The sequence below is a fragment of the Miniopterus natalensis genome, chromosome 12 (assembly GCF_054644295.1).
Source record: "Miniopterus natalensis isolate mMinNat1 chromosome 12, mMinNat1.hap1, whole genome shotgun sequence".
NCBI classification, from domain to species: Eukaryota; Metazoa; Chordata; class Mammalia; order Chiroptera; family Miniopteridae; genus Miniopterus; species Miniopterus natalensis.
Window position 1 is genome coordinate 48,659,632 of NC_142092.1, and position 25,125 is coordinate 48,684,756.

The 25,125-nt window shown below is 48.5% G+C and overlaps 1 protein-coding gene across 2 annotated transcripts in view; it reads right to left on the reverse strand.

The window, feature by feature from the left end:
• Window positions 1-25,125, reverse strand: part of PAX5 (paired box 5) — a 144,567-nt gene that overhangs the window by 43,501 nt on the left and 75,941 nt on the right. Inside the window, exons 8-9 of one of the 2 annotated variants that reach the window (XM_087823209.1) lie at window positions 21,216-21,272; window positions 15,875-16,004 (exon numbers count right to left, since the gene is read on the reverse strand). In XM_087823209.1, coding sequence (XP_087679335.1) covers window positions 15,875-16,004; window positions 21,216-21,272 — 187 coding nt within the window. The remainder of the gene's footprint in view (window positions 1-15,874; window positions 16,005-21,215; window positions 21,273-25,125) is intronic. The other variant, XM_087823210.1, reaches the window with a different exon arrangement.

The window sequence follows — 25,125 nt, forward strand, 5'->3', positions numbered from 1 at the left end:
CTCTCGCTGCCCATGAGCTACATAATGGGGCACCCAGCAGGCTCCAGTGCCCCCCTGAGTAAGAAGGCCCACCTGGACACCCTGGCACCCACAGGCCCAATCTCTCCCACCAACATCCCTGGAATGGAGGCTGGGGGCATCACCAAGTTAACAGCCCCTTTATATCCACAGCCACCTCTGGCTACAGTTCTCATTGCCACTCACCAGCTATCCCTGGCTGGCCCAAGCCTCCTCCAATATGCCAGTCTCTCTACAGAAGGACCCTGTACACCTCAGCTCCCACCCTGAATGGCTCCCCACCCCCGCTGGATCAAGTCCAAACCTCTCGCTGCCCCCCATTCCTACTGGAGTAGTGTAGGCTCCAGCCCCCACCCCCACCGCTCCCCTCTGGCCCTAACCTTGCCTCTAAGCCTTGGCAAATGTGGCCACCGTGCCCTGAAAGCACCCAGCGAACACCATCTATGCCACCTGTGGAAAACCTTCCCAGATGCCCCACCCTGCCCTGCCCACCCATATAGCTATACCTTCCCTCCTCAGTGCTCTCAGAGCCCCTGTGCCCAGCTCCATGGCACAGCACTTGTCGGCTGTTGGTAGAAGACACTAAACTGAATCCTTCTGTGGCAGGGATGGTGTCCCACTGATCTGTTTCCCAGTGGTGCTGGCACAATGCTTGGCATAGAGCTGAGGCAAAACACATGCTCACTGGTTCGTTCATTCATTCATTTGCTCAGAAAACCTTTCCCAAGCCACTCTCTGGGCACATCCTGTGTCCAGTGTTGGGGATTTCATGCTTTTAAGAACAGGAGTCTCTCTCTCTGAGCCCGACAGGCGACACTGCCCATCCTCCCACTGGAGAAAAGCCACCAGCTGAAGCTCAGCAGCTACCCAAGTTCTAGCAAAGGGGAAAAGCTCCCAGCCACCCCCAGAACCCCCCAAGGATGGGATGTGCCATTAATCCTTGCTTCCTCTCCCAGGGCAGTCACTCACTAAAAGTCATTCAAATCCTGAAAAAATAGCCCAACCGCACCAGCTTCGGGCCAGCTGCCTCCCCCCACTAAGGCTTTCCTGGAACCCAGTGCAGTCATTTCCCCCTTTCTTTCAGTGGTGTCCGGCTTGTGCAGATGTCCTTAGGTTTGAATTTAAATGACGCTTCAATCCCTATGGGAAGGGGCTGACTCTAGTCGGTGACTCGAAGAGCAAGGCCCTCCTAACTGCCAAAGCCAACCGGAGCTTCAGCCCTTGTTATCTTGGATCTCTTGGCTGACTCCTTTATTCTTCAAACATTTTTGGCCACCTGACACCGCTGAACACCTTTCTTTTGTTTTGGAAAATTTCTACCTTAAGAATTTAGGATCCTCAAGGCAAAATTTCTGCTATATCTGCTCCCTGGGTCCAGGTCCTCACTCTTTCTCTCCTGAACTTTTACAGCCACCTTCGATACATTAGGTCTTCTTGCTGAGTCTCTTCCCGCCCTCGGTCAAGACCCCAGAGAGACTGCTTTGAAGATGCCACTCCCTACTTAAAGTCCTCTGAGTCTCCCCAGCATCCAGAGACTATGATCCCAGGTCCTCGGGAGCCTCCATGGTCTGACCCCCAATCACCTCCTGCAGGACGCTTTCCTCGGCCACCTCCGCCACAACCTTGGGAAGGCATGGTGACTCTCCTCTTGCTCCTGTGACATCTGCCACATGCTTCTCTAGTTGTAGTTCCACCTTTTAAAAACATTTATCAAGCACTCTGGATGGGGCAAGAACCTTGCTAAGAAATTTACGTGCATTATCTCATTTAATCCTCATAGCAACCCTGAGAGGAGAGTGTTAGTCTCATTCCTGGGTGAGAAAAATTGAGGGTCAGAAAATTGCAGTGAGGCTCCCAAAATCCACAGCTGGACAAGGATGAGTCTCATATGGGAACCCAGAGCTGCCTGACTCCACACCCCAAACTCCTAATGGTGAGGCTCTGTCACTTCATCCGGGAAGTCATCCTCTGCACGTGCCCTGTGTGGCATGACTGTGGCCAAGTCACTTTGCCAAGTTTCCTCTTCTGTAAAAGGGGGGACCAAGTCTCTCCCCGCCACCCTCCCCCACAAGAATGAAAGGAAGATCTGGAAAATAACATATAAAATCACTTGGTAGACTGTAAAGGGTGGTACACATGCAAGAAGGTATTAGCATACTTTTAGGATTTGGTTTCACTGAACACCTTAGAATCAGAGGCCTGCCATCTGCTCCTTCCTTAGAGTGAGGAGGGCTCCCACTTTCTTTCCTGGCCCAGATTGCCTCTGGGATTTTGAAAGTCACCATCCAGCTGTTTCATCCCCCCTCCCAAAACACAATTGTGACAGTCAAGCCACGAAAGAAGGGGGGAAAATCCATAATGGTTGGGCAAAGCGGCGGCTGGTGGAATTCTCCAGCTCCTGGCCACCAGTTAGTGACGTCAGGATTTATAACTGTATTAAATGGTGTGACAGGCAGCCTTGATATATCAGTTCCCCCTTCTTCCCAAATCACAGACAATAAAAGCTTTGTCAGTGAAAGTCATTCATCATCATAAAGACCTGAGACATCCCAGTCATCAATTTCACTCACATCCTTAATACACTGGAGAGAGTGTAGGAGTTGAGCACCTCGCAAGGGGGGGGGGGGGGCGGGGGAGAGAAAACACGAAAGAAGATTGAACAGGAATAATTACAAAGGTCAAAGAAGGGATTCCTCCGGGGGCGCCACGGGCAGGGCCGGTTTGCTGGAGGTGTACTCAGCCCACAGAGAAACTGGGGGGTTGCTGGACATGCTCCAGGCAGCAGCCCAGCACAGACCCTGTGAGCCTGGGGCAGGAGCCAGCTGAGATGGGCTGCAGGACCAGAGGAGGGAGTGTTAGGGGGACAGAGGGCCCTACCATTGGCTCTGTCGCCCGAGACTGGGTTCTATAGGAGTCTTTTACTGTATCAGCTTCATTAGTACAAGAGAGACTTAAAGATAATAAGAAAACTGCAGGTATCTTTTTGGAACATACCCTTATATTGCTAGAGATGGCTATTTGTGCCAGCTGTGGTCTTCCTATGGGCAACACCTTTTGAGCAACTATCCAGACAGACACTACTGGTTGTGCAGAACACCTAAGACAACCAGGCCAGCCGGGAAAGAGTCATTGCCCAGAGCCAGTAAGTACACCCTCTGCCACCCCTGCCCCTCCCCTGGGCCCTCTGGATGCCCTCCCCAAATCCAGCCACCTTGACCCTAATGGAAGCCAGGGATCCAAGAGAGGAGGAGACACACCACGAAGACCCATTTGATTAGGCGTGTCCTCCCGCCCCAGCCCGCTCCCACCCCAGCGTCCTCTCTGACACCCCACTGTGGGTCCCTGCCAGGCTGCCCAAGAGCTTGTGCCAAGGCCCCCACCCTTCTCCACCTGAGCTGTTACTTGGGTTCCTTTGCGCCTCTCGGGGGGGCAGGGCATGCAGGGTCAGAAAGCAGGAGCTGACTGGGTGTGGTGTGAAGAGTGGGGACCCGAACTGGCTTGTTCCTGCAGAGAACCAGGACTTAGATGGCACGACCCTTCCCCTGGGCTTGACCAGAGAAAGAGGAAGAAAGTCGATTTACAATGACAGTGACAATTTTTTCCTTTTGCTTCCTTTCCTGGACACAAAATAGAGGAGAGCTTTGGCCTCAGTGGGAAAGTGCTGGAAGTGTTGCCCCCACCCCTGACATTTGACAGGGAATGGCCTGAGGAGGGGGTGCCACAGGGGCTGAGAGCTTTAGGGTTGCCAGGGAGTTGCCAGGTAGCCTGGCCCAGGCAGGAATATGCCAGAAGGTACAATGTATTAAGTTTCCCAAGAAAGAAAGAGCAATGATACCTATTTGTGTCTGCCCTTCCACTCAACCAACCTTCCCTGAGGGCCTACTGGGTGCTGAAGTCCAGCTAGGCTGGGCAGGCCTGTCTGGGCACGGAACGGCTTACGGGGCGCCAGCTGTTGGAGAGTGATTCAACCCAACGCCCTTCAACCAGATGCCACCCAAGATGAAGACAAGCCTCGTTGGGCAGACCCCCCCCCACAGGAGGCCCCAATTCACCTATCAGCTTTGCTTGTGATCTGTTCATATCACACTACGCCCAACTCAGACCTCCTCTGGTCAGGTCTCCTGCCTGCTGCTGACAGACCAGGTAGGTAACAGGCAGTTCCACACGGTGGGCGAGTGTGTGGTCTCTAGAATTTGACCGCATCTGAAACCTGGCCTCACCAATTAGGAGCTACATGACCTCGAGCAAGTTTCTGTGCTCTTCTGTGCCTCAGTTTCTGCATCTGTAAAATGGGGATAATAAGACTAACTCCCTCCTATGGTTGTTATGCAGATTAGACAAATTAACATATGTAAAGTCTTAGAACAGTGCCTGATTCCCAGTGAGTGGGAGGCAAGTATCAGTTATCACTTCTGCTAATGAATGGGCTTACAGATCCCATTCAGGATTGAGATCAGCTCTGCAGGAAGAGCCCTTACCCTAGATGCCAACCCTCTAGAGAGGCTGCTTGCCACCCTCGCCTTGAGGTGTGGATGTGACACCATCCTGGATCTGTTTTAACAGAGGCTTACAAGAGAAACTAGTGGGTCTGGAAAGAAACACTTCTCTGGATGGACAAGTCCAGACAGCACAGGGGCCCCTAAGGATTCATGCTGAAACCAGCCTTATCAAAGATTTACAGAAGATCAAGGGATGGAAGAAGTTCTATAGCCTCTCAGGTAATGAAAATAAAAGCTAATAGAGACAAACTAGAAAGAGGCTCATTTCCTAGGCTGTGAGCATTGAGAGAAAAAACGCAGCAGACCATGCATTTGGAGAGAAAATAATTGTGATAATATCTTGCATTCAAATGTCCTTTATGCTCATCAAAGATGTATATGTGAGTGTGTGAATCAAGTCAGTAACCTTGACAATAGCCTAGGAGGGTAGGGTTTGGGGAAATTAGTACCAATCAATCATAGTGGGCAGCTCGTTTGTTCATCCATCCATCCATCCATCCATCCATCCATCCATCCATCCAACAAACACTTCCCAAGTACCTACTAAGTTCCAAGTCCCTTGTTAGGCTGTGCAGGGGAAGGCAGAGATCAAAGCCTCATGGTCTAAAGGCAAAGTTAAGTTGGACAAAAATAATCATAAATCAAGGTACAATGAGATAATAGGCAGGCTGATCCAGAACACAGATAAGGCGACCATCACTCTGAATATGGGGTAATTAGGGAAGGTTTCCTAGAAGAGGTGGCACCTGGGACTGCTCCCTGGATACATGCCCTAAAGGCACATGGCAGAGACTGGCAGCCTGCTGGTTCCTCAGTCCCTCAGCAGGTGCTGGAGAGCTTTTTACAGGCAAAGCCCTGCACCAGCTCACTTTCACCTTCCTGCTGGGGACACAGGACCTGAGCACCTGGCACTGTTAAGGTGGCAAGGGCTCCAAGAGCTCAGAAGAAAAGACACAGCTCCTTCTAGCTTCCAGCTCATGTGCACTTCACCATGACCCTGCAAAGAGAGAATCAGCCAGGATTATAACTCCCATTGGGCAGATGTGAAAACTGAGGCTCAGAGAGGGAAAGGTGTTCCCAACGTCACCAGGGAGTTATGGCAGAGCTGGGATGAAGATCTGTGATCCTGACATCAAGTCGGCTCAATGTCCTTCCCTTCACAGCAGACTGCCACCACCTCTGGGCAAACGACAGAAGCCTTCTAAACAGAGGAACCAGAAGAGACAAAGGCTTGGAGTCAGGACCGGGCATGGCTGAGCTGGGAGGTGGTAAAAACGCAGGTCTGAATCAGCTTCCACAGACCCCAGTCACCATCGGTCTAGCTGTGCTGCAGGGGAATGTGAGAGAGCTCTGCTTGGATACCTCTGATGACTTGAAGCTTACTACCAACAAAAGTAATATAATACGAGGGTTAGGAGAAAGCCAGCTCCGCTACTCCTTGCTGTGTGAACTCAGGCAATCTCTTTATGTGTTCATTGGAACAAAAATAGCACCTATGTTTCATAGAGTAAAGGATTAAATGAACCAAAGCACATAACAAATGCTCAATAAACATTAGCTATCATTGTTATTATCTCCTGAGGCAGCCTATTCCAGTTTCCAGGAGCTCAAACTGTTAAAAAGTTCTTTGTGCTCAACTAAAGCTTGCCTCCCTGTGGCTTCCCCTGCTGCTCCCCTCCTTCCCCCACAGCCCTGAACACAGGAGGAAGCAGCCAGGCCCCAGGTCAGCTGTCTTTAGGCCAACAGCCCTGGGCCTGTGGATGCCAAGGTTCCCTGTGCTCTCCCCTCCCTGGACATGGCCCTTCTCTATCTACAGCCCTGGGTGTGAAATACTGAGAGGGATTCACCTTTTAGCCCTGAGGGTATGAATTCTCTAGCCCATATTGCTCAAGGAAAGTTCATGATGGTCCATCCAGAACATTGGAGAGGATGGGAATTCTGCACCTACCGACATGTTGAGTGTCCATAAAACAGGCAATGAACATTTAAAAACTGAACAACAGTGTGAAGAGCTGGAAGGACATAATATCAAACCATCAACTCTGACAATATCAGCAGAATGGGTTCGGAATGCGATGAGGAGCCATAGTCACAGGGTTGCTATAGTGCACATACTTCCCAAACATTTCAGTTTATTTCACAATGAGCCTGTATTACTCTGTGATTGAAAAGGAATTATAAAAGGCAGGTTGAGAGAGACTAAAGCCAGCTTCAGAGGAGAGAAGCCAAGAGAGTGTGTCTGCCCCAGAGCAGCTGAGACATCGCATCCTCCACAAAATGTACCCCAAACCCTACAGTCTAAGAGAAGCAATCCTTCCCTCCTCCATGCCTTCAAAACCACTTGGCTGCTCCCATGATTTTTCTCTCTCTTTTTCTTGTTTGTTTTATTTTGTTTTGTTTTGTACATTTACCCACATTTGCCTCCCCCATTAGACTATGAGTATGTTGAGGGCAGAACCTTAAAACCTTCAAGATTCAGGCTAGGCTACAGTCTGACATGAAGGAGGAGTTGGATTTTGATGGAGAGATGAATGAATGAATGAATGAATGAATGAATGAATGAATGAATGAATGGTGAACGGCGGCAGCTCTGCTAACTGCCAGCACTACAGTTTGGTGTATTTTCTCTTCCTGATAATGGCAAGGCGGTGGAGATCTCTGACCAGGGGAACAAGCAATTTCCAAATAATGAAATCGCTATTTTAGGAAGATGGATCACAGCACGGTGGGCTGGGAAGCTGGAGGCCCAGAAACCTGCTCGAAGGCTATTTGGAAAGGTCGGCTTCAGAGCTGCCGCAAGTGTAAAAATCTATGAGTGCATTACCAGGACGGCCATCCAGCTTTGTTTATTTTTATCCTACAAAACACAAGGTCAGAAGCAACCAGAGTACTTTCTGCTGAAATTATTTTTTTAATTGATACTGCACTTTACACAAATATTAATTCATTTATTCAACAAATAGTTCTTGGGAACACTGTGCTAACCGAAAGCAAATCATATTTTCCTTTGATGTGCATTTTAGTTACAAAGATGCTTGAATTTCATTTTGGCTTTAAAATGACCAGATCTCTAGTTTCTCTAAACCTCTGAGTATCCTTCCAAACACTAAGATTCCAAAATTCTAGGTTTCTATAGAATCTATAATTGTGAGTCTATTTAATGATCCAAAACAAAATACTTCAAACCCCAATCAGATTCACGTGGAATCTTTCTGGAACACAAATAGCCTTCTCTCTCTGGGAAAGTTCCAATCTCAGATCTTAAGTTTTCTCTCTGGGTTGTGGTCCCCTGAAGCAGGCCCACAACATTTAGTTTGGAGAGGGTGTGACATCACTGCATGGGGATAAAATGCTGTGCTCTTCTGAACTTTGCGCTCAGCACTCCAGGCACTCCCTGCTGCACAGGCACACACTGAGCTGATATTTGGGGAAAGTGGTTCCAGGCAGGCTGAACAGCCTGAGCTAAGGCCTGGAGTCAGGGACAGGCAAGGCCAGTTGGGCAGCCTGTAGGCAACCCTTCCTGAATCGACAAGGGGCTTTTCTATTGGGCAGGCGTAGAAATAAGAGGACCCAGGGAGGATGGGGCTGGAACAGGGTCAAAAACTCAAAAGCCCACAGGGGCCACCAGGCCAGGTAAGAGTCAAGCTGGCCAGGTGCAATCTTGGGGGAACAGGAGAGCACGGCTCATCTAGGGAGGGTGACTACTTCTCAGCTCTATCTGAGTGAGGCCACATGGGCACGTGGACCCAAAGTGGACAAGTGTTCCAATTTCTCAAGAGAAGTTAGACATTTTAACCTTTATGTTAAACCTCCTGATTTTTAAGGCACTTTTAAATTTAATTTTTGATAGTGATATATTGACAAGGTTCAAAGAATTAAAAATGAAAATGGCCTGGCTGGAGTGGCTCAGCGATTGAGCATTGACCTATGATCCAGACTGAGGTTCAATTCCTGGTCAGGGCACATGCCCGAGTTTAGGCTCATCCCCTGGGGGGGGGGGGGGGGGCGGGGATTCAGGAGGCAGCCGATCAATGACTCTCATCATTGATGTTTTTCTCTCTCTCCCTCTCCTTCCTCTCTCTGAAATCAATAAAATTAAAAAGAAAATGATATTCAGTAAAAAGTCCATCTTCTTCCCATACTCAGTTCACATAGTTGCTGAGTTCCTGGTGTCCTTCCAGAGTTCCCTTATACATGTGCGCACAAATACAGATGTGCATTCCCACTGTCCCTTTCCTTTCCACAAAAGGTGGCATCTGCACACACTATTCTGGCTTTTTTATGAATAATGTATCTCAAAGATCCTTCCTTATCAGGACATAGAGAGCTTCACCATTCCTCCCTACATTGTACAGTACTCCAGTGCATGGGTGAGCTATCCTTTAACCAGTCCCCTACTGATGGATGTTTGGGTTGTTCTTCTCTGATCTTTAAAATGTTAGGGCTATTTTTTTTAAGTTTCAAAACCACTAAGCAGACAAAACAACCTTTGGGCTGGATCATGGGGACACTGAATGCTAGTGGAGGCAAGTGTTGGGCAGCACCTAGGCCTGAGTTCACAGCACGAATGCTGGCCTGCACTTTGCAGAAACCTTGGCTTCTGGGATGCCAGTGGGAAAGGAAATCACTTGGAGAACAGCTTCAGGTAAGTCCTGTTTAAAGCTTCTTTGCCTCTGAGGTAGTGAAATCCCCATCACCAAAAGTGACCAAGCCCTGATGTAGAATAGATGCCAGGGCTGGGTGAAGGGGGGGGCTGCCTAATCTCAGAAGTTAGTTTCCACTAACTTTGAGAGTCCCCCAGGCCTGAATGTGGGCTGGACCCAACTGGCAGTGGAGAGAAAACTGAGGAATGGTCCCACCCTCTTGTCATCTCATTTGCTCAGTCATCTACACATTTAGAAGGCATTTTCTGAGGCTGCATCTTCTTTTAGAAATGCCTTTCCCCCAAACCTTCAGAGGCTTCTCACGGTTGGGATCGGAGACCAAATGCCACCTTTCTAGAGAGGTTCTGCTTCACACCCCCCATCCCACTCACCACTGCCCCTCAGTCCCGGTCTCTCTCTACTTTCTCCCCCAGTTTGTTTTCTTCAGAGCACAAGCCGTTATAAAATTACAGCACCCACTGTTTCTGCGTTTGCTGTGAATTGTCTGGCTCTCCCCGGCAGGGAAGCCCCGTGAGGGCAGAGACTGTCCACCACAGCCACCGTCGCACTCCCAGCCGCGCAGAGCGACAGTCCACTAAGCAATAACTACTGACATTGTGCTTCCTTCTCAATACACACAGCACCCTCCACGGGATTTCTAGGAAAGCTCCCTGAGTGTGGTTAGGAGGTATTATGCTGATTATAGTTTTTATTGTCATTTTTCCTGCACTTTTTGGCTGCCTGGATACATAAGGCATTTCTTGTCTTTTTGTTTTTATTATCCATTGTGAATTCACTCTGGGGGAAGAGTTATTTAGCTGGGTCTGACTGAACCTCAAAAAGGGTCACAACAAACAGGTCAGAGGAACTGTTTCCCAGGGAGAGGTGAACAAACGGCCGACCAGGGCAGCCTGGCATCTGGCCAGACTTTTTGGTACAAGAGCTCAGGAACATATTACTAATTCTATTTTTTTTACATTTATCTTCATTGTTGAAAGTATTACAGATATCCCCCCCTTCCCTCCCACTGACCCCCTCCACCCTTCACCCCCCCCTCCCCCAGGCCTTCACCACACTACTGTCTGTGTCCATGGGTTATGCATATAAGTTCTTTGATTACTCTCTCCCCACCCACTCCCCCACCCTGGCCTTCCCACTGAGATTCATCAGTCTGTTCCATGCTTCTGTGTCTCTGGATCTATTTTGTTCCTCAGTCTATTTTGTTTCTTAGATTCCATATGTGAGTGAGATCATGTAAAACTGAATCAGGAAGAATCAGAAAACCAGAATAAGCTAATAACAACGGATGAAATTGAAGCAGTAATAAAAAAACTCCCAGCAAACAAAAGCCCTGGTCCAGATGGCCTCATAGGGGAGCTTTCAAAGTCTTTAAGTTGTAGGGTTAGATCATTTATTAAAAAATTTTCTTGCTTTTTGAGGCAGGCCTATAGTGTTATGAACTTCCCTCTTAGGACTGCTTTTGTTGTGTCCCATAGGCTTTTGGTTGTTGTGTGTTTATTTTCATGAAGTTTCTGATTTCTTTCTTGATCTTATTGGTAACCCATTCATTGTTTAATAACATGCTATTTAGCCTCCATGTGTTTGAATGTTTTTGAGTGTTTTTACTGTAGTTGGTTTCTAGTTTCATGCCATTGTGATCCGAGATGCTTGATATGATTTCAATCTTCTTGAACTTGTAGAGTCTTGTTTTGTGTCCTAACATGTGGTCTGTCTTTGAGAATGACCCATGTGCACTTGAGAGGAATGTATATTCTGTAGCTTTGGGGTGAAATGTTCTGTAAATGTCAAATAAATCCATTTGATCTAGTTTGCCATTTAGAGCCACTGTTGCTGTGTTGACTTTTTGTCCAGAAGATCTATCCAGTGATGTCAGTGGGGTGTTAAAGTCCCCAACCATGACTGTATTGCTGTTGATCTCTCCCTTAGAGTCCTTAAGGTTATTATTGATAGGTCCTCAGTTATTGCGCCTCTGCACTTCCTACCAGTCTCTATGTGGTCTCCTCTTTTCGTCCTTGGTTATGAGGGTGCTCTCTTGCTCATCTTTAGTTGCAGTTGATTATTCAGGATGGTTTTTCTGTATTTTATTTGTAATTCCAGTTTGGTCCTGGGAGAGGATCAGTGTAGCTTCCACTCAATCTGTCGCCATCTTGGAATCTCCCTAACTACCATTTATTGAGGGTTTACCATGTGCCAGGTTCTGTACTCAGATCCTGCATGGACCACGCCTGTAATCTTCGAAGGAAGCCTGGGAGGAAGTTTGACTGGGAGCCCCATTCTGCAAATGGGGGTCTTGGGCATGGAGGCTAGAGTTGCGCAAGGTCACCCAGCTGGGCTTCCAACTAGACAGCCTGGATCTCCTGTGGACAGTCTCAATTATGTGCTAGAAGAAATGTCTTTTGGAAATTTAAACTGGAATTCCTTAGTCCATCCGACCACATAACAGCAGCAGGCTGTGGGGGCCAGGGCCCTGGGTGAGCTCCAGTTCCAGCTCTAACTCACTGGAGATAGCCTTGAGTTCACCTGCCCTCTTTGGACCTGGCTCTCTACAGCTGTGAAATGAGCAGTTAGACCACATGATCCTCCCATCCTGCCTGTCTGTGATCAGGACGTGCCAACACTGGGGTCCCAGACCCCTCTAGATCTTGTCCCACAACTGCCCACACATACTCAGATGCCCCCTTGGTGGCTCTCAAACCCTATAACCCTACTGTCCCATTATATCCTAGAAACAGCCAAAGGAGTCAGGTGGGGTAGAAATTGCCATGCCCATTTTGTAGTTAGGAAAACTGAGGCTCAGAGAGGACAATCTATTTGCCGAACAGGACAGTTTAGGTGGCAGAGAGAGACTTAAACACGTTCCTCTGATCCTGGTCTAGAGCCCTTTCCTCCAGCCCTCAGCTATTGCTTAGAAGAAAAAGGCAGAAGAGAATGGACTTTCTTGAGCATCCAAGTTTGGGGTCCTGAGGCTCCAAACATCCAAAGGGGGACTTGGGCATGGAGGCTAGTGCCAATCAGATACAGCAAATCAGAGCTGGTGGTCTTAGAGACTTGGCAGTCAATCTGTCTGTCTTTGTGGGTGTTCATCTGCTGCCCATGTGTGGTCTCTCTTACTTAGGGGGGACAGTGCCCAGGGGGAGCCTCAGACCCCAGGGCCTGGGTCATCCACCAGTACTTCCCAAGCTTTTCGACCAGAGGAAGCCTCCCTCAGTCTCTCCCTGCCATTCCAATCAGCTGATGCAGAGAGGTGGTCTTCAGGGGAAGGAGCCAGCAAGGACACGGGCTGCCCCGTTCCTTTGTTCTCTCAGATAAAGGGTTGGGTGGGCCCAGCTGGGGGCAAGATTGCCCTGCCCTTTACTGCCCTCCCTGGGAGGCAGGGCACGCCCGCAGATAATTAGCCCCAATCGGGATGGGCCCAAACTGCTGACGGTTCAGGAATCCGCTGGCCATGTCACTGGTTTGCAAATGGTGAGCAGTTTCTGAACCGTGGCCCTGGCTGGTAGAGCAGGGGTTTCACTTAATATTTAATGCGGCATATAAATGACTGAGTGAAATCGACTCGCTCTCTAATGAGATCCTCCTTAGTCAGCTCAGAGTGTGAGCTCTGGGAAGGAGCAGCGCGGAGGTCACCTGCCCAACCCTCTCCCCCAGACCCAGGCTGGCGCGCCCCAGCTAGGGCCCTGGGTTGGGCTCATAGTCCAGCTGCGGGCGACGGTAAGGCCTGGGGCTGGGCGATTCAAGCTCTCCCCTGAAGAGTTCAGAACTGTGCCAGCACCTCCACTACCACAGGTGGGATTCAATGAAGGCCGCGTGATGACAGGAGGCCCACGCTACCCTGGCAGCTCTTGGGAGCGTTCCTTCAAGGCGTTCTCACACTTCACAGTGGGGTCAGCAACTGCCGCCTAGAAGCTGTTTTAAAAATTTGTGGGGGCTTTTACATGATTGAGGGGCATTATTGGTTACAGTGGAACAGTCCCGAGCAATAGTTTTCCTTCCTTCTACACTATTGTCATGTCTTGGTACGTGAAAAATCTGTTTGTAATTATTTGAATCCAGAACTGAACTTCGTTTACATACAAATGTGAACTTGACGTTTCCATGGTCTTACTATACACTGAATTTCCTAGGAGTGCAACTACCGTGTAAGCTGGCCAAAGCGTGTACCTTGTTTTACCTGGAGCTTTGCCAAGAGTTGCTCGCCTACTGGCAAAGTCAGGTTCCCGGTGAGTCAGTATGAGTCCCACGTCCCCACTCCTGCCTAAGTCTGTGCTCAGGGCTGTTGCATTCACGGCGATTCTGGGCATGGAGCAAGCCCCGGGCTACTTCCTTAGGTCTCGCAGTCAGACACATGGAGTGTTTACTTTTCAAAGCACACAGCATTTAACTATAAGCAATTTCACTTTCTTTCTCCTTCCTCTCATAGTTAAGGTATTATTTGTATTTTATTTTAAATCAGATCTGAAAATAAGCTCTATTGTTATGAACTTAATTACAGGAGAGTAAAGAGGCACCGTTAGTATCTGCTGCCCCGGGGGACCCTGGGTGGGACTCGGCAGAGAAGCCCCCCTGAGCGCAGCACCACGGGCCCATGAAGCAGGGGGGGACCGGGATCTGTGAATCCTCACATACAAGCCTCTGACCTGCACGTGTGTGTCTGTGCCTCTGGGATCATACTTAAAACATTATCCTACAAACTGTTTCTCTGCTTAAAAATATCTCTTGAACATTTATTCATGTCAGCACAGATAGCTCCACCTAGTTCTTTTCACTGGTGTCATAGCATTTTGCTGTGTGAAGAAGCCATTAGTTATTTAATCAGTTCTTATTCATAGACACTGTTGTTTGCCATTATAAATAATTCTGTAGTTAATATACGGATGTATATCACTGTACATCTGTGTGAATAAACCTGTGAGATAAAGTTGTAAATGTACATATAAAAGTTCTAGGTTAGAGGGTACGTATGTGCATTAAAATTTTGATAGATACTGCCAAATTTCCCTCCAAAAAAAAAATTGCCCTGATTTATACACTTGTAACAGAATATGAAAATATCTATTCCTTATACCCTCTCTAACACTGGACCTCAAGAAACATTTCAATTTTAGATAAGCTAATAGGTTTTTTTAAAGTGTCTCATGATTGTCTTAATTTACAACTTTAAAATTATGAGTCAGGTGCATATCTTTTCATATGCTGTTGGACAGTCACATTTTTCAATGAATTTCATATTTATATTCATTATATATTTTTCCACTGATTTTTTTTCTTATTCATATCTAAAAGCTCTTTAGATATTAAGGGAATTAGCCTTTTGCCATCTGTGTTCTACTTTTTTCCTCCAATTTGGTTCTTTGTCTTTTTCCATACATACAAAAGATTTACATGTAAACAGTCATAACATAAATGACTTTCTTTGTCTTTTGTATTTGGAACAGGTTTTAAAAGGCCTTCTCCACTCTAAGATTATAAAAAATGTCCCTCCTTTTTTTCTAGTTTTATTATGGTTTTATTTTTTTACATTTAAAGTTTGATCAACTTGGAATTTATTTTGATATAGAAAGTGAGGTATGGATCCAATAGGCCCAAACATCCCAGTGATTTATTTTTTTCTCAGCTGTCTCTGTCACCAATCACTGAGTCCTGCCTACCAGCCTACAGGGACATCCTGCTACCTCAGGCTGGACCTAAAAGCTCTGGCCCAAGTGCCACCGGCAGTCCCCACTGTCTGTCTGTCTGTACAGTATCTGAGACTGCCTCCTGCCTGCCAGGTTGGACAACCTCCCAGAGCTGGCAGCTGAGTCCATCCCAGGGCTACGGGAGCAGGGAGGGGTATCTGTCTGGGTACCCTCCTGTCCAGCCCCTTCTGCAGCAGCAATCCCAGCAGTCACCAGCCACCACGAGAGGCCTCTGAGAAATAATAGCAACATGTATTGGGTACTGCATATGCTAGACAAAAGTCTAAGCACCTTGTCTGCATTAATGCATTAATCCTTACAAAACTATGATGTAGGTGCTATCACCATTCTCATTTTAGAGACAAAAAAACAAAAACACAGTCCATAATTCTTATATAACTTACTCAAGATTACACAGCTAGTGAATGACAAGTTCAAACCCAGCAGTGGGCCTCCAGGGCCCAAGCTCTTCATCTTTACACTGACAGCTAAAGGGGCCAGCCCTGGGCCTTCCAGAAAGGCAGCTGCTTTGCATACACCAAGCACCTTCAGCCTAAACCTCCTGCCCTTCTTGACTCGACCTCTGCCTGGAAATCTGAAATGCCAACAACGATCTGCCAGGAGGCTGGAACCGACCAGGGCTGCCCATCTCATGAGGGGAATAAATCCCAGGCCTTTGAACACTCGGACCCCGACACAGGGGATCCTGAAATCACCAGGCCCCCTTGAGACGAGGCTTCCCTGCCACCTCTCCCAGCCCACAGTCCATGTGGCATTTGCTCTCCTTCGGCTTCATCAGAGCAATCTACAGCAGCGCAGCCACAACCCCTGGCCCCAGCAGCCTGCTGCCTGACCTGATCCAGGACCTCATAACCTCACCAAAACAAAAATGACCAGTCAGGTCCAAAAGCACCAAGAAGCCATTCTTTCCACCACAGGCATCCTCAATCTCTCCCGTCCCTCCTTCTCTTTCTCTTTCTCTCCCCACCTTTCCCCCCCACACCCCAAGTGCCCTCACCTGTCACAATGGGATAGGTCTGCGGCCCAGGCACGCTGCTCCCGATATCGGCAGGGGTGGGGCTGGTCAGGTTGGCCTTCATGTCGTCCAGCCCTCCAGCCAGCGAGGCCATGGCTGAATACTCAGGGGTCTAAAAGAGAAAACAAAACAGAGACGTCTCAGCATCGAAACTCCAAAGCACCCAAGCCAAATGCCACTGCCACATCCTGGGCTCAGCCACCTAGCTGGGCTGCCATGCCAGTGCCAAGGCTTCCAGGGGGCTCACGAATGCCCAGGTGTTGAGAGGGCAGAGTCAGCTCAACAGAACAAGACCATGTCCAGGAGAAGAGGTGGGTAGTTCAGGGCAGCTCCACAAGAGCTCAAACCCAGCTTCTCTGTGGCCTGCAGGCTCCCCTCGCCCAGCCCCAGCCACCAGAGACAACCATCATCTTCAATGCGGGAGGGAGACATCAGCAACCAAAACAAGGCAGAAGTAAGAGTCTTGTTGCCAAGAGGCTGTAAGGAAAGGCTTCTGATTCTGTGCTCTTAAACCACGGGCGCAGAGTTGCAGAGACAAGGTTAAGGGAAACTTGGGATATCATCCAATCCAAACCCTCATTTCACAGATGAGTAAACTGAGGCCCAAGGGGAGGAGGGCTTTACCCAAGGCCAAGCCCAGTGTGTCCCAGTGCAGGGGATGGTTCCCCATAACCTGTTACCCTAAATCCAATACATCAAACCAACAGTTCAGCGAGTGTTTGGGAATTCTGGGAGCATATAAACACCTGTATGTTAAAAACTTCAAGGCGCATTCGTCTGATTTACCAAGTCCACGCCAACCATGTGTATCTGGCCCTCGAGTCACGCTCCTGCCTTTAAGCTGTGTCAGGAAAGCAGAGCTCGCCATGAGTCATTTCCTTGGCATCCAAGCTATCGTCAGAATGGTCTCCAGAGAAGGCGACAAAGATGCCACCTGGGTCTTCCCATTCAAGAACAGACTAAATTATAAGCATGAGTGACAGGTTTCTTTCTCCCACCCAACCCCCAGCCTGTTTTCAGGGAAAGCAAATATTTGCGAACACCTAAGCCAAAGAGTTTAGCTGTGCATGCCAAACTCTGGTGCAGGACTTCCCTCCAGGACCCTGGCATTGTCGATGGAAGACATGTCCCTGTTTGTCCAGAATTATGTTCTTGGCAGATAGGGACAGGGAAGCAAGCAGTCTTCTGAAAGGACTCTGGGTAGGATATCGAGGACTGAGCCGCAGGGAGGGAAACTGGGGGACTCCAGCAGAGTCCGCTCAGGCACGTTCCTGGTGCTTTTCTCTGCAAATGAATTGGAAAGTGCTTCCTGGGCAGCTCAAATGCCAACCAGGGAGGGTGGCAGCTGTGAGTCCAGGAGGTGCTGTAGGAACAGCACCTGAGCTGGAGTCTCACTGAGGACAGCTTGTCCAGCGCTCCCAGGGTCCTTCAATCGTCTCCAGCAAAGGCTGCTTCTGAAATGCAGGGAGGAGCACAGGCCTGAAGCCAGCCCAGGCGCTTCCAAGGGAGAAGCACAAGTTAGGGACATGCCTCCCACACATCAGGAACCAGTATCAAGCTCAGGAATTAAGACAGCGGGGGGCTGCACAGGGACAGCAGGAGAGACCAAGGAAACAGAAGCGAGCCCGGACACTGACCCGTGCACACGTGGAACCCTGATGTATGAGAGGTGAGGTACAAATCCGCGAAGGGTGGCTCTAATAAACACAGCAGGGCAACCCTTTATCCATTCAGAAACAAGGTGGGGAAAAGAAATTGGATCTTTACTTTACACCAGACACAAAAATCAATTCCGGGTGCATTAGAGACCTAAATGTGAAAGGCAAAAGCGTCTAATGTGGTGGGCTCTAGGCCTGGCCAAAAACCTTGGGAACAAGTCTGTCCTTCACGGAAAAGGGAACAAGTGGCCCTGGTATGCTCTCACAGGGCTCTCGGTCACCATGAGGACAGCAGCGGGTCCCCATCACCCTGCCGCCCTGCTCTAATACCGCCCCCACTGGGAAGTCCTTCCTGACTGCCACTCCCCAAGAGTCCTGCCTTGGCGCTGTTGACTCCAACAAGTGGTGCCAGGGCATAATATTCACAACCACGTCAAAAGCTCACATTTATCAATCACTCTGTGGAGGAGCTTGACCTGTATCGTCCCATTTATTCCTCACTGTCCCTCCATGCAGGAATTTCTATGTCATTGCCATTTTACAAATGAAGAAACTGAGCCTTCTACTAGAGAGGGGAAGTGGCTTCCCTAAAGTCGCACAGCTTCTGGGTGCCAGAGCCAGTATTCAAACCGGGTCCATCTGACTCCACAGTCTTGACAATTGCCCTAATTATTTTCATACCAAGTATGCCCTGACCCTTTAAGAGATAGGAAATCAATTTTCTAAGACCAACATTTTAAAAAATGAAATTAGCATGGACTGGAACAGGAAATATCCAAGGGTCTCAAACATAGATTCTGTTTGTGAATCTTCGTTTCACAGATAAGTGGATATGCATGTACTAGGTGAAGATGAAAATATATTTCTTGCTATAGGTCACAACCAGCAAAGTCTTCATTCCATGCAGCAGGGAACTGTAGGGAAAAGGTCACTGTCTAGACTTCATCCCGCAAACATAGAATGCAACTTGGTCTTGGCGATAGCCTCCTCATTTGCTAAGATAAATCTTGGAAGGAAAGCTCGCCAGGAATAGCTCTTTCAGTTCATTGCTATGTGCAAAGACTGGAGATCAAAATGCCTCGGATAATGGTCTTTTCCTAGACGGAGTCTTTGGAGGGCGAGACCGCATCTCAGCCAAGAGCCGGCACCCCTACACCCTCCCCACCCACTGCCGACCTTTCCCCTTCCTAGACTCCAGGCCGGACATCTGGGTCTGCAAGAGAAAGCCGCTATTTCCCCAAGAAAAGCAGAGCTATCCCGGGGTTAAGAAAATTACAAGAGTGTGGCCAGTGGAGACATCCTGCCTTTTAATTTCTTTAATGTCCACATAGAAGGGCCTTTTTTCTATTTGATTTTGTTTTTGTCAACAAATTCACTATCAGAGTTTGTCCAATCACTTCAACAGTTGGGTCTGGATCATCATTTCAAGATACAAAATCTTCAACTTGTGTTACACATGCGGTGGAAGGCCCCAAAATCCAGTTGCCCGACCACCACTGGCTGCCAGGAGGTAAAGCGAACTTCCCGAAAGAGCTGGGGCGCAGGGCCGGCAGGACTTGGAAGTCGGCCCTCCCCGCCCTTTCCTATCTGGGGCTCCCACCACTGTCACCTCACAGGGCTGCGCGGGGCCCATTCTCTCGTCTTTGGTGGGACCCCCAAGCTCTTACTCTGCTCCTGCCTGAGTCCGGGGCTGCTGTCATTTCGTTGTGGTGTGTGACTATTCCCTGAGTCTCATCACTGGCTGTCCCTCTGAACCGCCTGTGATTTTTAAAGGCAACTGCATTCTCGCCAGTATCCTGGGCTCCCTGGAACTTCGCCACATGGGCAGCTCCGCAGCTGCTCCAGGCACAGTCTTCCTCTGCCTGGAGGGCCCATCGCACTCATACACTTAGTGAACTCCTACAAGACCCAGCTCAAATGCCACCTCCTCCGTGAAGCCATCCCTGGGCCCCACACTCCTACAAAGAAGTCCTAACTCCCTTATCTGTGCTTCCATACTTGATTGTGTTTCGCACAGGCCTCCATTATCCCATCAGATAAAATGTTTGTCTGTCTCCCTCTAGGTTGCCTTGAAAGCATGGAACTTGAAACATCCCTACGGCCCCCTAAATGTTTATTGAATGAATGTGTGGTCCATTAGCATGACATTTGCCACAACATTCAAAGATTAACTAGGGAGTACTTCCACCACAGTTCCAAGCAATACGCTAGCTTTCTGCCTCTACTTCTCATTGATGACCAGAAAATAATGTCCCTTGTATAGCATTATAAGCCCCAGGAGAAGTGCTTTACTGCTCTGTGATGGAATAATATCAGGCATCAACATTGGTGAGAGACAATGAAAGGGAAGCCATATAAAGAACTTTTTTTTAACACCCCTCCAGACATGTTCACTAGAATATTCAAATTCCATGTCAACCTGTCTTATAGTTCATTACCAGTTTCTCCTAATTAATGGTTAGTTGTCTCTGATTAAACAACAGGAACACTGGAAACTGCTACATATCCCTCTTTGCTTTGGCTGCCAGGAAGCTCAGTCAAATTCAGTGCTCAACTGCTACAACTACATCATTGTTGGCACCTGGTGCAATGATCTTCCCCTTTCCTCTACATAATTTCTTAACTTTTTTTCATCCTTAACTTAACTTAGATACCTGTAATTGTTTATTTTGCAAGACACCTCAAGTTCTTTGTGAAAGTGGAGGCTGGGAGAGGTAGAAAGGGTAACAGAAAAAGAAAGATGGGAAGAAAGATCAGGAGAGAGAAAGAGAAGAGAGGAGAGAAGGCATTATTATAGGTGCCTCTTTCCTGATTACTGGAAGCTAAGGGCTGAACAGCAGGGTGCAGAAACCCTGGGGCTGCACACGGGCACTCATGCATGTGTTGGTGCACCCATGCACTTGTGAACAAATCGCCCCCCTCTCCCCACCCTCCGGCCATTGACAGTCGCAGGCAGTAGCTGTGTTCCACATTCCTACTTCTCTGAGTTTTTGGTGTTCTGTCTTAGGATGTCATTTTGGGTTTCTGCTCCCTTTCCATCAGGGCCCCCTGTTGCTGTCTTTGACTATGACCCAGGAAGAGAAATAAACTGAGGCCAGCAGTTCACAGACTGTCCACTCCAATGCAACCAATTGGGATAAAACTTCTCTGCCTACTGCCACAGACTCCTGTGGGACCTCAAGGTTAAGACCACCAGGGATGCACACCCTCCTCACAGACACTGTGCTCCAGATGCCTGAGCTAGAAGGATACTCAGGGTTATCCTTCCCAACCAGAAAAAACAGAGATATGGGGAAGGAATAGGCTTCCTTAGCTCATTTTTATCTGTAGCATTTCAATCTTTTGACCCCTTGGTAGAAAGAACAGTAAACCAGGAGCCATCAGATGGGGTTCTTGCCTCAGCTCTACCTCTTCGTGACCTGTGTGACCTTAAGCAGGCCAGGTGAGCTCTCTGAGCCTCATTTTCCTCATTAATAAAATGGGATTTAAGACTAACCCCTTGCAGCCTGCTTGCCAGGGCGATGGTGAGATCTGAGGGAGGAAGAGAAGGGCAGCGCTTTGGAAACTAAGCACCAGTAAGGGTTAAGGATCCCAGAAGGGACTCAAGGAGGCACGTGCCCCAGGAAAGTGTATGCTGGGTGTCATTTGGGTCCCTAGGAAATTACCTGGAAAAGGACTGCCTGGGGCTGCACCAAGTATTGTCTCATCAGCACGGGGCACCACTGCCATAGCATGGAGGAGAGAAGAAACACAGACACGTGAGAAGGAGGGCGGCACGCAGGAGGGCAGCGCAGGGGGCAAGGCTGCAGGGCTGGCTGCCTCAGCTGGCCGCCTTGGGCCACGAGGCTTCCCCATCACCTGCTGAGCTCCTCTGGCTCACTGAGGGGCCGCAGGTGACCCTTGGGAGCTGGGCCAGAGCCAGGCCAACCACTCCCATCCGGAGGGACCAGACACCTGCCTACCTACACGCCTACCCAGAGGAGGAGGAATGCTGGAGTAGGAGAGGCATGTCCCCGGGGCCTGGCCTGGTGACCTGAGATTGAGAAGGCAGGACCCCGAGGCCTCCAGACCCCTCTGCGGCAGGCCTCTCCCTTCACTGGCCTCTGCCTCCCCGTCTGTCTGAGGACTTGCACTTGCTCTCTGAGTCTCCTGTCACCGCTGGTGCTCTCTGCCTCTACAGCTGGCCACATGACAAAGCAGAGATGCCCTCTTAAGCAGATGGAAACCAAGGCAAGAAAGGAGAGGGGGAGGAGGTCCTGTAGGCTGGAGAAAACTTGGAGACGCATCAGTCAATCACAACGTGGACCGCGATTCCAACAAACAAACTGTAACAAATACAACCGTAAAAAATATTATGGCATAATGAAACACTCGGAAATGTACACATCGCTTGGAAATGTAATCTCTGATGACATTATAGAATTTTCTAACTTGTGAGGTGTAATAATGGTATCATGGTTATGCTTTGTAAGGCCTCATCTTTTACAGAGTCATTGTGAAATATTTACAGATGAAGAGTTGCGATGTCTGGATTTGACTTCACACTAAAGTGGGGTTAACAAAATGGTATATCACCCTGGCCAGTGTGGCTCAGTTGGCTTGGCATCATCTCATGCATGGAAAGGTTTCAGGTTTAATTCACAGTCAGAGCACATACCTAGGTCAAGGGTTCAATCCCAGGTCAGGGTACATACAGATGGATGTTTCTCTCTCACATCCATGTTTTTCTCTCTCCCCTCCACTTGCTTCCTGTCTCTCTAAAATCAATTTTTAAAAGTGGCATATTTATGCAATAGAATACTAGACAACAATAAAAGGGAACAAGGTACTGAGGCATGTTATATACTGGATTAACCTCAAAAGCACGCTAAGTGAAAGAAGCCAGATATAAACAGAATGCCCAGAAGTGGTAAATCGACAGACACAGAAAGCAGAGCAGGGGTGAGCTGGAGCTGGGTGGAAGCTGGATCACTATAAACCCACATGAGGGATCTTTGGGGAGGGATGGAACTGTTCTAAAACTAGACTGTGGTGTTGGTGGCACAACCCTGTAAGTCACCAATCACTGACTTGCATGCTTTAAATGAGTCAATTTTATGGTATAAAAATTTTACTTCAATAAAGCTATTAAAAAATAAGGCAGAGTGTGGGGAGTGTAAGAGTATCAATGAAACAAGACTAGCATGATGAGTCAATACCGTTGAATCTGGGTAAGGGTGCTTAGACTATTCCATCTACTTTTGAAATTCTCCATAATTAAAGTCAAAAAATCCAAACAGCATGTATTTGACTCGTGGCACCACTTGCCAGCATCCATCAGCTATCCAACAAATACCTGTGGAATAATGAGAGGACCCAGGAGACCGAGGACAGCCAGGCATTTGCTCTTTTCAAGGCCATTATCCCTCCATCTCAGGGATTCCATGGATCCAAACACAAGAGGCCTAAGTTGTCTCGTGTGCCCAGCACTTTCCAGTCTGCAAACCCCTTGCAGGTCCATCATGACCTTGGGAACCCTGGGGCGGAGGCAGCCGCAGAGACAGAGCTCAGAGGGGGAGCCAAGGTGTGCCAGCTGCACGCTCAGTGCTGGGCCATCGTCTCAGAAGTGAATCTGGAGAAGTCTTCACTGCCAACCCTGAGGTAAAGCTCAGCCTCTTACAGAGGGCCGGTGGTGGCGCGTCCTCTCCGTGAAGCTCTCAGGCCACAGAGCAAACTCTACTCCTCCAGCTCAGAGAGGGCTCTGAATCGGAAGCAAGGAGGAGGAAGGGCCCACACTTTTTAAAGCTGGGGACACAAAAACTGCACCTGCTGAGTGTACGTTAGGAAATGGTTCTGTCTCGATTACGATGGATTATGATGGTTGATGGGGAGCCTGGAGACCTGGGCAGATCCCACTCCTCTCTCGGCCTCAGTGACTCCATCTGTCAAATGAGGGAGATGGACTAGAACTGTCAGGGCCTCTCTGGTTCTGAGGCTTCATCGGGGTCTGTGCCCCACCCAGGTGGGGTCCCCAGCATGCAGAATGGTTTCTGCCTCATATGGCTGAGGCCAGGCTTAGGCTACACTCTGTGGGTTGGTGAAGATTTTGCCCATTTTACCCAGGCCCTGAATCCAGGCGCCTGCAGCCATCAGGGGAGGAGGGTGGCTGAGGAAGCCCACCAGCCCTGGGGCCAGGAGGACAGGGTTCAAGTCTGACACGGCCAAGTTCACGCTCTGTGGAACTAGGCCAGGCACTTCATACATCCCTGTAGCGAGGGATGTATGACCTACCTCACGAGTTTGTGAGAAGGCACAAAAGGGTGATAAGAATGCCAAGTCCTCATTTTTTTAGTTCTTGGGGCCAGACATATAAAAACACTTTAAAAATGCTGAAAAACGCAATCGGATGGATCCTGCGGTGATGGAGCTGCGGTACATCTTGAGTCTATCAACGCCAGTATCCCAGTGATATTGTACTATCATTTTGCAAGATGCTATCACTCGGGGAAACTGAATAAGGGCATATGGGACCCCTCTGTATTATTTGTTACAACTGCATACGAATCTACAATTACCTCAAAATAAAAAATTTAATTTTTAAAAAGAGTAAAAAAAACAAAAACAAAAAATAAGGTTTTAGCATTCCATCCTTACTAAATTTAATAAAGATGAATTAAACTTGAAAAAAAATGTTTGCCAAATGAAAACTATGAATGATGCTTGCAAAAGTACTCCATAATCTACAGGGTGCTGCTGTTAATATTAACGGGGGGGGGGGGGGGGGGAGAATTGCCAAGGATTCTGAATGGCCTCCTACTTCCAGGAAGCCTTCTCTGATTTCCTCTCCTCTGTGTTCCTAGGACATCTAAGTGGGCGTATCTCTCTCATTGCACTTAGCACTTTCATTGTGCACTTAATTGTTCAAGGCTCTTATCCCGTAACTAGAGTGTGAACTTCATGACGATGGGGCTGTGTCTTCCTCATCTTTGCGACAGCAGTTCCTGGCCCAGTGCGCAGCTCTGAACAGATGTGATATACATGCCTGTGGAACCAAGTGAACTGGGACAGGTACGACGGCCTGGTTCTGCCAATAGCACCAGAGGTGTTTCCCAGGGTCACTGAGAGGATAGGTGATCTCAGGGTGCTTTTATTCATCAGAAAGTACCATAAGCATGAAAGACATACCCTTTATTCATTTGGCTCTCCAGAATTGTGCCCATGCCTGAGTCAAATGGTTTGCAGTGGAAGCATGGGGCTTCCAAGAAGAGATTTGCAAACTTTAACTGACTCATCTCTCCCTATTCTGTTTCTAGCTTGCCAGGCATCCCTCCAGCACAGCCCCAAACACACTCCCAGGTGGTGAGGAATAGCAGGGGAAGCCCAGGGGAGGAGACTAAAACCAGATATTGTGGTTTCTGTCTGGGAGAAACTTTTCCAGCAATGACTAAATAGGAGACCCCCCCACTTCCCTACCCCACCCTCAGCCACTTAGAGAATCTCGATGAGCCCAGATCTCAGGGCTCAAAGGAGCTCAGGGGTTATGGGGGTTGATCTTTATATGATGCTTGAAACTCACCAGTGATGGGGAACTCACTA